Genomic DNA, 12,344 nt, shown 5'->3' with positions numbered 1-12,344 from the left:
GCAGAGAATCAGGAGCCATACTAGATTTTGAAAAAAAACATTGACAATGTCTAGAACAGGAGGTATAGCCAAAGGCCTATGCTGAGGAAGAAGAAAATCCCCAAGTCTCTCTCTAGATTCAGAGAAGTCCTGACTTTCCCAGTGGAAATGTTCCCTTAAGGTATGTAAAATTTCTCCAAAAGAGAAATCCTCAGGGGGAGGAGCAAAAGAAATGGAATCTTCTGCGTCGTCCTCATATGTAGGTATAGATAAATCCTGTTCAGTAGAAGAATCAGAAGAAATAGAATCCTGATCAGAGGATTCATAATCAATGTCTTGCCTAGGCCTCTTAGCAGGAGGGGGTTGGCTACCCCTGATCAAAGTAATTAAATCTTCAGCCATTTTGATCATTTGCTTTTTAGGCATAGGGGCCTGCACACGTGGCCCAAGCGTCGGCTTTTTAGACACAGTAGATTTTTGCCTTAGTTTTGAAGATGGCGTCTGTTTAATATACAAATCTTTAGGCCTGAAAACCCTCTCAGAAGCCGGTGCCTGCACAGCGGCTCTGGACCCATCTAAGGTAGAGACATCCACGGGTTCAATACTTAAAGCATCTCGCGGCATACCGGACTCTGAATGGGTGTCAGTAGAGGCCTGCGAATCAAAAGTAGCGGGCATCAGGGGCTGCGAAAGTGCCTCACTGAGTACCGGCGAACTAGCGACTGGGTTAGGAGAAGCGTAGTCAGTTTTGGACCTAGACGGCCTGTCTCTTTCTTTGCGTTTTTTTAGGTATTCTGGTAGTCTGATTGCTAACAGACGTCATTTCTGGATAGTTAAATCGGGAGCCAAAATATTTAGAAGCAAAAATATACCGATGTTTAATAGTGTATTGATTAAATCTAGCACAAAACAGACAAGGCATGTTATGATCAGCGCCTAGGCAAGGAATACAGTACAAACGAAAATCTTTATGAGGTATTTGCATCCCACAAGTAATGCAATTATTAACTTTTACTGACATTGGTAAGGAGCAAGAAAATTTCCCCCAACGGGGTACTTGGCTTTTAGTTGGAAGACTTCGGTTCTGAAACTCAAACAAATTTCAGGTGTCGGCCGACTGGCACTTGCGAACTGCTTCTGCTTCAAGCACCGCGTGGCAAGAAAGACTGATGTAATGGCATCGGCTGCATGTTTTACACCCCTGACGACCGGACGTCTTGGAAGGGACAGCAACTGACGCAGGACCCAAGACTTCATTAATCAGGCCGACTGAGGGCAACCTGCCAGCAGATTACCCAAATGTAATGACTGCAACAGTGAAAAGTACAGTTGTGTACACTTACCATAAATGTAGATGTTATTGCAGTCATTACATTTGGGTAATCTGCTGACAGGTTGCCCTCAGTTGGCCTGAATTCCAAATACACCAAATAGGCTGTAGAAGATAGGGAAGGAAAGATATACTTTAGAATGACAGGGGGATGGCGGGAGGGTAACCTGGACTGCAACAGTGAATACACTAACATCTACATTTATGGTAAGTGTACACAACTGTACTATGTTCTTCGTGTTTCACTGTTGCAGTCATTACATTTGGGTAGAATCCCAAAGCTATGGTTGGGAGGCTGGAGCTAAACAGCATTTGGTGCGGCTATAAGGCCCTGCAGCACTGCAGTGGCAAAGCCTGCCCTGGACTGAGGCAAATGGTAATGCTTTGTAAAGGTGTGAACAGAACTCCAAGTAGCGGTCTCTAGAATATCTTTGGTTGGTACTCCTCTGAGAAAGGCTGCTGAAGTAGCTGCAGCTCTGGTGGAATGAGACCTAATGCCCTTGGGCACAGGTTTACCATGGTGTAAGTAGCAGAAACGGATGCAGTGGCTTATCCACTTTGAAACGTCTACTTTTAAATAGCCTTTCCTTCTGATCCTGCAGCATATGACACTAGTAATTGCTCAGTTTTTCTTAGAGCTTTAGTCCTGCTCAAGTAGAATCTTAGCTGTGTACGCCCAAGGAATGCAGAATTCTCTCCCCTTTGTTCTGCGGATTTGGATAAAAAGTTGGCAGATGAATTGCTTGGTTAAGAGCCACACTGGAAACCACCTTAGGCATAAAGTAGGATTTGCCGTCAGAGACCTGTCTGGGTAAAATATGATAAAAGTCTCTACAGCCATGAGGGCCTGCAGCTCTGAAACTCTACTTGCTGAAATAATTGCTAGTAGCACAACTGTCTTCCCTGATAAGAACTTTATATCAGCGGTAGCAGCTGGTTCAAATGGAGACAGGGTGAGCTTTTCCAACACATAATTGAGGTCCCATACAGGTAATGGTGATCTTCTAGGAGGGCTTAAATTGTTGGCTCTAAGATACTGCTTTAGTAAAGGATGAGAAAAGATTGGTGGCTCTGTATTGTAATGAGCCGAAATGGCAGAGGCATGGATTCTGATTGATGAGAAAGATAGGCCTTTGTCAAGCATCTCAGTTAAGTATTATAATATCTGAGGAATATGTGGTTCTGCTGTATCAGTTCCTTGTGCTTGATTCCAAGCACAGAATCTCTTCCATCTGTCAGCATAAGATTTTCTAGTACTAGGCCTTCTGGCTTCCAAAACGACATCCATCACAGCTTTACTGAGAAATGTCGTTTGTATGATTACATGATTAGCCATGCTGCCAGGTTCAGAGTCGGTAGTTGACTGTGCAGGACCCGATTGTTTTGCTGGGACAGCAGTTGTGGTCTTTGAGGCAAGGTCCAAGCTGGGTATTGAGACAAGTTCCTTAGGATTGGGTACCAGTGTTGCCAGGGCCAGTCCGGGGTAATTAATATAATCTTTGGCTTCTCTTGTTTGACTTTTAAGAGGATCTTGGGTATAAGAGGCAGAGGAGGAAAGGCGTAAACTGATAGGTTTTTCCAACTGAAGGATAGGGCATCCACTACTTCCCATGCTGGTCTGTGATAAGTCCTTGTGCAGAATCTTTTCAATTGATAATTTTGAGGAGAGGCAAATAGATGTCTGGGCTCCCCCATTTCTGTGTTATCATGCTGAAGACTTGTGGATTTAGTTTCCACTCGTGAGGATCCATAAGGTTTCTGCTTAAATCGTCTGCCAGACTGCTTTGTTTTCCTGGCAGGAATGGTGCTTGAAAATGTATCTGGTAGGTCAAAGCTGTGTCGCAGTGCCATGGCTAATCTACAAAGGGGGTATGAGTGTGTGCCTATTTGCTTGTTTATATACCACATGACTGTGGTGTTGTCCGTCTATCAGTAGTTGTCCTGGATGAAGTAAGTACCTGAAGGCTGTTAGGGCATTTTGAACAGCTAGCATCTCTTTCTGGTTGATTGATATGTAGATGCATTTGTTTTGGTGCCCATATGCCCTGAATGCATCTTCCTGCCATGTGGGCCCCCCAGGCATAATCTGATGCGTCTGATAATGTTTGGCTGGCAGTGGGTAGTGTGAAGGGCCATCCCATGTTTTGGTGACAGGCCTTTGCCCACCATAGAAACTCCTGTTGCAGGCAGGGAATGAGAGGAATCATAGTTTCCAGACTGTGTGAATGTTGACTCCATAAACTTTTTAGGTACCACTGAAGTTTCCTCATATGCAGTCCTGCATATGGAATTAGTAGGATGCAGGATGCCATGAAGCCCAGAGCCTGCAGAATTTGTCTTGCAGAAGACTGGGTTTTTGTTGCCATCAGTTTGAAGTAAGTAATCAGTTGACTTTGCCTTTGGTGTGAGGCAAGCCATCTGGGCAGTTGTATTCAAGCTTGCACTCAGGAATGTTATCTTTTGAGAGGGTACCAGTTGTGATTTCCTTTTGTTTATTGTGTACTCTAGGCATGTTAGAAGCCTTTTCACAAACGCCAGGTGTCAAAGAAGAGTGTCCTTGTTCTCTGCTTGAATGAAACAGTCGTCCAAGTAAGGATATATTTGTATACCTCTGTCTGCAAAATGCAATTACTGGTGCCAGGCATTCTGTAAAGACCCTGGGCGCAGTAGATAAGCCAAAGGGCAGTGCAGAGAATTGGTAATGGATTAAGCCAGCCTTGAATCTGAGGTATCTTCTGCACGACCGTCTTACTGGGACATGCAGGTATGCCTCTTAGGTCTAACGTCACCAGCCAATCATTCTTGCCCAGCATGGGCAGAAGCTGCTGCAAAGTCAGCATTTTGACTTTTGGAATGTCCAGGTATGTGTTCAAAATCAATAAATCCAGTATTGGCTACCAGGCCTTTGTCCTTTCTGGGTACCAAGAACAGTCTTGAGTAAAAACTGTGTCCTTTTTCTTGTTCGGGTACTGTCTGAATGGCCCCCATATCCGTGAGGGACAATCTGTTTCTGTGCCTCTGCCCTCTGATTTTTTGGCAGATCTGGCCAACTATTTGCCACTGGTAGAGTGTGGAAATGGAATCTGTATCCCTGTGACACGATGTTTAGTACCCACTTGTCCTGGGTTATTAACTGCCAATTTTGAGCGAAAAGTGCTAATTTTCCCCCTATGGGTGCTGCCAAAAGATAAGTGCTTGGTGTAGGCAGAGGGACGTCACTGGGATTGCTTTCTGTAGGTTTGCGCTTTATCTCCTCCAGATTTGGAGGTGGATGTGCCCCACTGCTTTGACCTGTAAGAGTCTTGCGTCTGGTATCTGGAACCCTTAGGGCGTCTGGATTTGCCCCTTTGAGCTCTGACACAGGAAAGGACCAATATTTTGTAGGCCAGTGTCTACTGAATCTTGGTGGCTGCACTTGTAAGAAGTCTTTAACAGTTTGCATACACTTCGCTTTGTCTTCCATTTTCTTTAAAACCTCTTCTGCCTTAATACCAAACAGAGAATCATGCTGTAAAAGTGCATCTAGCAATTTAGCTTTAACATGATCAGGCAAATTTTGTTCCTTTAACCAGGCATGCCTCCTAATCACAGATCCAGTAACTGCGGCCCTGCAGGAGTCCTCTAAAGAATCAAAACCACATTGCAAAGTATGCTTTCCAACTTGTTCAGCTGCATGCAATAATTCCTGCAATTCTTTATTTTCTGCACATTCTGAAATCAACAATTTTCTGTTTCAGCAATCCCATAACATGTTGTTGGTACTTAAGCATATGAAATTGACAGTTTAAGGCCCCGATTGCCAAGGTTGCAGATGTATAAACCTTTTTTCCCCATCTGTCCAGAGCCCTTAAATCTCTGTCAGAAGGGGTAGGATTCTTTGCTGTTGAGGCCTTAACTCCCTTTGGACCCTGTGAAACTGTTTCAGGATCAGCAGCAGGGTTTCTAAATAAAAGTTTATGCGAGTCAGGGACCCTGTAATATCACTCAGGCTTACTGGGAGCCGGAGGTAAGGAGTCAGGGGTCAAGCTTGACTCCGAAAACACATCATCCACAATGTCTAAAGGCTTGTGCTGAGGGAGAAGGAAATCCCTAAGCCTTTTTTTGATTCTGAGAAGTCTCGACTCTCCCACTGAAAATGCTCCCTCAAAGTATGCAAGGTTTCTCCAAATGAATAATCCTCCGGAGGAAATGCAGATGGAATAGACTCCTCAGCATCAGAATCCTCATAGAGAGGTGTAGATAATTCCTATTCAGAAGAGGAATCAGAAGAAATAGAAACCTGATCTGAAGATTCATAATCAGTGTCTTGCCTAGGCCTCTTACCTGGAGGGGGATGGGTACCCCTGATCAAGGTAATAAGTTCTTCAGACATTTTGATAATCTGTTTTTTTAGGCATAGAGGCCTGTGCACGTGGGCTCATGCACCTTTTTTTAGTTTTAGAAGTTGCTTTTGTCTTTGGTTTTGCAGCTGTCGGTTTGATGTACAAATGTTGAGGTCTGAATACCCCCTCAGAAGCCGGTGCCTGCTCAGTGGCTCCGGACCCATCCGAGGGAGATACATCCATCGGTCCAATACTTTGAGTACCTTGCGGCATGCCGGACTCCACATGGGTGTCGGTAGAGGCCTGCGACTTGAAGTTAGCGGGTATCAGGGGCTGCGAAGGCACCTCACTGAGTACCAGCGAACCGGAAACTGGCTTAGGAGAAGGCTTCGTCTATTTTGGATCTCGGCTGCCTTTCTCTGTCCTTTTCTTTGTTTTATGTACTCCGGTAGTCGGATTGCTATCAGACGACATTTCTGGGAAGTTAAATCCGTTTCCAAAATACTTTGGTGCAAAAATATACAGACGCTTAATAGTGCGTTGGTTAAATATAGCACAAAACAGACAGACAGGCACGTTGTGATCAGGGCCTAGGCAATGAATACAGTATAAATGGAAATCCTTATGAGGCATTTGCTTTCCACAAGTAATACAATTAATTTTTTCTGACATCAGTAAAAAGCAAATAAAAAGTTTCCCCAACGGTGTACTTCGCTTTAGTGAAGACTTCAGTTCTGAAACTCAAACTCGAATATTTCAGTAGTCGGCCGACTGGCACTTGCAAAATGCTTCTGCTTTGGGCACCGTGCGGCAAGAAAGACTAAAGAAAATGGCGTCGGCTGCATGTTTTATACCCCTGACGACCTGACGTCATGAAGAGAAGACAGCAACCGACGCAGGACCCAAGACTTTGGAATTCAGGCCGACTGAGGGCAACCTGCCAGCAGATTACCCAAATGTAATGACTGCAACAGTGAAACACGGAGAACATCTATTAGAGTAGTACTGATGTTCTTAAGCATTTAACCTACAACTTTCCCAGTGATCCATCGACTCACCCTCCAAGTCATGCTTCATTGCTTTTTTTTTTTTTTTTTGTTAAGCATCAATGTGTATAACTTGAAAAAAACTATAAAACAAATTAAAAGGTTTGCAGCTCTATGGTCACACTACAGTGGAGAAAAGTGAAAAAAAACCCCTCAAAAACACTGCAGTGCACAATACAAGTGCAAGCAGTTTCAATCAGTGATTAAAAAATTGCGTAGAAAGTATTCAGAACAGGTACATAGATTACTAGGCTACCGGCCCTAGAGCCTTTATAATCTTAGGCATGTTATACCCTGGTTCCCTTACTGACCAAGATGTATGGTCTACATTTGCAGCATGAGTCTATGATCAGCACCGACTGCCCTTATCCAACAGGGAACAGGTGACACCCCCGGGGTAAATTTCTGGTCTCCAATCCAGTTGTCCAAGTTGAGCTTAGGGTCACTGAGGAGCTCTATTTTTTACATGAACTGGGAGTGTGTTCCAGAAGAGTGGCAATCTATGGGAGCTGTATCGGTCTCTCCAGCATGTCCCGTTAATGTCACCGGCTAGGTTAAGATTCCTAGAGTGAGTGAATCCTGTCCCATTTGACTCGCGGATGTGCAGCATTTCCATTAGAGCAGAATCTCGGGCCTCTCTGCAGGCCAGACACAAGCCACCTCTCAGCAGCCTACAGATACAGTGACAGGGCCTTCAGTCTGTTAATGTAGGCATGTGTTGAAGGTCCTGAATTTTCTTGGTGAGAAACCTCTGAGGTCTCTTCAGTTGCTGCAGGTGTCTGGTTAGGTACATATAGAAGGGAACATTGTACTCTATTAGTGGTCTGATGATGGATGACTACAGGGGAGTCTAACATCCTTAGCTCTGGATGCGATGCCCTTACTTAGGAGATGTGCAACATAGAAGACTTTCTCTACCACCGTGGACACATGGTGATCAAAGTTAAGTTTGCTGGAAACCTGTGTTTCCAAAACTGTCACCACAGGGTTTGAGCCAAGTGGACTACTGGTAATACTGAAATTTGCAGGGACTTCCCCCTTTGCTGAAAGAGATGATAATGCATTTTGTGTGTAGCTCAAGTCTGTGGCTTTGGCACCAATCATGTCTGTGTAAGCTCTTTTTGTAGTATGTCAACATCACTGAGGTACTGAGTGATTGCACACAATTTGCAGTCATTGGCAAACTTGGTAAGCCACAGGCCATCTATTTTACCCTGGACTTCTGAGAAATAGATTCCAGAGGGCCCAACACAGATCCTTGTGGTACACCACTGGTAACTGGTCTGCTGGTACAGGTGGAATCCCCATCTTTGACTGTATGCGTTTTGTTGGTGAGTCACTTGGCTACCCATCTAGTGACATATGGATTAATTCCCACCTGTTGAGTTTCTTGATGATGCCTGAGTGGGGGGATTGTATCAAAAGCCTTGGCTAAGTCAAGATAGGCTGTATGTACTGTTTTGCCTTCACGCAGGGCTTTGGTGAAATTCTCCAAGTCCACCAGGTTTAACAAGCATGATCTGCCCTTAAAGCCAAATTGGGTCGGGTCAAGAGTTTGAAGGTCACCTATGTCTGCTGATAAGTTCCATGATGATTCTCTGTGGCATTGCAGATAAGGCTGGTTAGACTTATGGGTTTATAGTTCCCAGGGTCAGTTGATGGGTCCCCTTTGTGTAAGAAAATTACTGTTACCGTTTTCCACTCTGTTGGGACAAAGCCAGTACTTGGTACTCTCTTCAACTGCAGTCTAAGTGGTTCAGCTAGGTCCTGTTTTAGACCATTTAGTAGGCAGCCTGGGATGTTATCTGGTCTCAGAGGTTGTACTTTTGGCCAAGGACAGCGCGGTTATGACCCGCACTTTGGAATTACTAGGTGGAGGACTGCTGATAGGGTATGCTTTGGGGTATTGTCTGGTGGGGACAGGGGGGTGAGGTATGCACCAAATCTGTCTGCTAGCAGGTTGGTGATGCCCTCAGGGTCAGTACGAGTGGCACTACAAGGTAGGCACAAAGCTGGGCCTTCCCACTTAGATTTCTGATGTAGCTAAAGGATGCCTTGTGAATATCCTTCGCTAGGGATGCTAGTTTAGCTTCATAATTGGCTTTAGAGGACTTTACAAGACATCTAATTTGCTTGTTCATGCTGTGGAGGGTGTCCTTCCAATGTTGAGTCAGTTCCCTCTTGATCTAAGACATGGTGGCTTGTTTGTGAGAACCTTGTTTTGATCCGTTCAGGTGCAGCCAAGTCTACACATTTCCATAGGTATTTATACAGGCCATTTGTGTACACTTCTGTATAGGAGTCAATGTTGACAGTGGTAGTGGTGGGTGGGGGGGGGGGGGGTTTGAAACTTTTCAATTGCTTAGGAGACTATAGTTTGCTTTGGAGAAAATTTTCATCTTTTTTGCTTTCGGGGGTTCAGTTACAATCATTACTCAGTGACATGATGCAGGACAGCCAATTACACGACAAGGAGATCAGTCCGTTGGGGGAGATGGTGGAAGAGGCGATGTAAATGGTACAGTCAAACAGTGGAAAATAAATAAATAAAAAAAGGATTTTAGAAGAATGGCAAACAATCCAGAGGAAAGTGTTTCTACAAATCCAGTACTTTTAAATTCAGAGATCTATTAGAAAAGTGTTAATGTTTTTGAGAATTGTTATCTTTTGTGAGGGACTGAGTACCAACATAAATGTTAAGTTTTTGCCATGTTCTCAGCCTTGAGACTCGTATGGATACAAAACACATTAGTTTCACAGAACGTCAAGTTTACAAAAATGAGGATCTCACCATCATATTAAATGCAAATATTAATGGTTTGCCATGTACAGTGATTAAAGACTCACCATTTTGTCCTGGTCTTTGTTTACTCTGATTTTCCATCAAGACATTTTCTTGGTGGCCTGCAAAGAATGAGAAAAGTTTTAAACTGAACAAGGCTTCACTAAAAATGTGCCTTCACTGAAAAGTAAAAAGACATCAGGGTCACCAACACTAAAAACAAGAATAAATAATGAGAACTAGATAAATTCCTAAGTGCTGAATAGGAACAAACTATCATTATGTCACAAAATATTAACATTCCCCATTTTAAACTGGCTTTACTGTGTTTATTTTAAACAGGCTCCCTTGCAGACAGCTTTCCCAAACTGCTCATACTTCTTGTATAATGTCAAGCTTCCTCCTTCCTCTCCAGCTGCTTCCAACTACAGCTCCTTCCAACTACAAGAGATTTTGATTTGCACAAGGTTGCATTCTTTTGCCAAGAACTGGGCACTTCTTTACTTGTTTCAATGCAGGGTAAACAAATTAAGTTGCATATTATCATTTTGTTAAAGCAAGCGACCTGTTTTTTTCTTTTTTTGGACTGGGATCTGACACGTCTCTGTGGCTCAGCACGTAGTAAATCTTTTTGTGCAGTACGGGAGAATGCTGCAGTCTTGAACTGTCACTCTTCATATGAGATGTTAAACTGAGGTCCCATCTATTGAGTTGGTGGTAGTATCCTGGATAGATGTAAAAGATCCCAAAGCATTTATCGAAAATACTAATGACATTAACCAGATCCTTCAAACCAGTTTAAGAAAGTACAGTTGTGTACACTTACCATAAATGTAGAAGTTCGAGTGTATTCACTGTTCCAGTCCGGGTTACCCACCCGCCATCCCCTTTTCTATACCTTTTCTTTCCTTCACTATACACTAAAGCCTTTGTGGTGTATTTGCTTTTAGATGAAGGTAAAGTTTATGTTGCTAAAAGTGCATTTATAATATATATATATATATATATATATATATATATATATATATATATATATATATTTTTTCTCCCCATTTGGGGGGGGGGGGGCACCTGATATTTGGGACAAGAAAAACTGAATAAAATGGCGTCGGCTGCATGTTTTATACCCCTGACGTCATGGAAGAGGAGACTGCAACAGACGCAGGACCCAAGACTTTATTCAGGCTGGCTGAGGGAAACCTGCCAGCAGATTCACTGTTGCAGTCATCACACTTGGGTTATCCCTGCCAGGGTAGCCCTCGGCCAGCCAGAATACCAGAAGCTTAGTATTTCTGCGTTGGTTGCTGTCGTCAGAAGTATAAAGTAAGGCAGCCAAAGCCATTACATCAGTTTTTCTTGCCCTAACCTGTCATGAGCCCCCAAGTAGGAGCCAGGTTCTGGTGGCAGAACACCACCAGAAGAAAGTAAATGCCAATATATCCCTTGTAAGGAAAGAGAAGAAAAAAGGGGGGTGGAGGGAGGGAAGCCAGGACTGCAATAGTGAATACACTAACATCTTCATTTAGGGCAAGTGTACACAACTGTACTGTGTTCATGTTTCACTGTTGCAGTCATCACACTTGGGTTGATTCCCAAAGCTGAGGAAATGGGTGGAGGCAGTCAAGGAAACTAGCGGCTGGCTTGGATGCCCTGCAAGACTGCAGAGACAAACCCTGCCCGGGATTTGGGGAACAGAGGCAGGTGGTTATGTTTGGTAAAAGTGTGAACAGATGTCCAGGTGAGCAGCCTCCAGGATGTACCTGGTGGGGACTCCTCTGAGGAAAGCTGCAGAGGTGGAGGCTGCTCTGGTGCAGTGAGTCCTGATCCCTTGGGGGGGGGGGCTTTCCGTGTTTGTAGCAGAAATGGATGCAGTGCGCTATCCATTTGGAAATGGTTTGTTTGGAGATGGCTCTGTCTTCTGCCCCTGTAGCAAAGCTAACCAGCAACTAAGACTTTATGAAGGATTTAGTCCTGTCTAGATAGAATCTGAGCTGTCTGTGCACATCTAGAGAGTGTAGGATCATTTCCCCCTTGTTCTGGGGATTAGAAAAAAAGGTGGGCAAATGGATGGATTGGTTGAGAGCCACACTGGAACCACCTTGGGCATGAAGGAAGGGTTAGTCCTACGGGATACCGTGTTAGCATGGAAGATGAAGGGTTCCACGGCCACGAGTGCTTGCAGCTCGGAGACTCTTCGGTCTGAAGTGATGGCCAGAAGGAAAGCTGTCTTCCAGGAGAGAAATTTTACATCTGCAGAAGAAGCTGGTTTGAAGGGGGGCAGGGTAGGCTTTTCCAACACAAAGTTAAGGTCCCAAGCTGGGGTTGGTGCTCTGCTGGGTGGCTTCAAGTTGTCAGCCCCTCTTAGGAACGGTTTGATCAAGGTGTGTGAGAAAAGGGGCTGCTCAGTGGGAAAATGAGCAGAGATAGCAGAGGGATGAATTTTAATAGTGGAAAGAGAGGCCACTATGTAGTAGGCCAGCTAAGTAATCCAGGATAAGAGGGAGGGAGGGCTGTGCCGTATTGGCTCTCAGTCTGAATTCAGGTGCAGAACCGTTTCCATTTGACAGCATAAGACTTTCTAGTGCTAGGGCGTTTGGCCTCATGTACATCTAAAACCTGTTTGCTGAGGATGGCAGATTGATCAGGGATTAGGGAATAAGCCAAGCTGCCAAATTGAGTGTCTGCAATTAGGGATGCATGAATTCCCCTTCCCTCTGGGTCAGGAGGTTTGAAATCTGAGAGATGTCATGGTGGCAGTGGGGACAGGCTGCGCGCGCAGCAAGGGGTACCAGTGCTGGCGAGGCCAGTCTGGAGCTATAAGAATTGTCCTTGGTTTTTCCTCCTTTAATTTGAGCAGTACCCTGGGGATGAGAGGTAGTGGAGGA

The 12,344-nt window shown here is 44.4% G+C and overlaps 1 protein-coding gene across 4 annotated transcripts in view; it reads right to left on the bottom strand.

The window, feature by feature from the left end:
- Positions 1–12,344, bottom strand: part of CD99 (CD99 molecule (Xg blood group)) — an 809,645-nt gene that overhangs the window by 119,436 nt on the left and 677,865 nt on the right. For all 4 annotated transcript variants that reach the window (XM_044072520.1, XM_044072519.1, XM_044072522.1 and 1 more), the window contains one exon: positions 9,525–9,581. In XM_044072520.1, the coding sequence (XP_043928455.1) occupies positions 9,525–9,581 (57 nt within the window). The remainder of the gene's footprint in view (positions 1–9,524; positions 9,582–12,344) is intronic.

Source organism: Protopterus annectens, chromosome 5.part0, assembly GCF_019279795.1.
Source record: "Protopterus annectens isolate FY-2018-M chromosome 5.part0, PAN1.0, whole genome shotgun sequence".
In the NCBI taxonomy this organism is placed as follows: Eukaryota; Metazoa; Chordata; order Ceratodontiformes; family Protopteridae; genus Protopterus; species Protopterus annectens.
The sequence above is the reverse complement of the archived record's forward strand: the minus strand, read 5'-3'. Positions and strand labels throughout refer to the sequence as shown.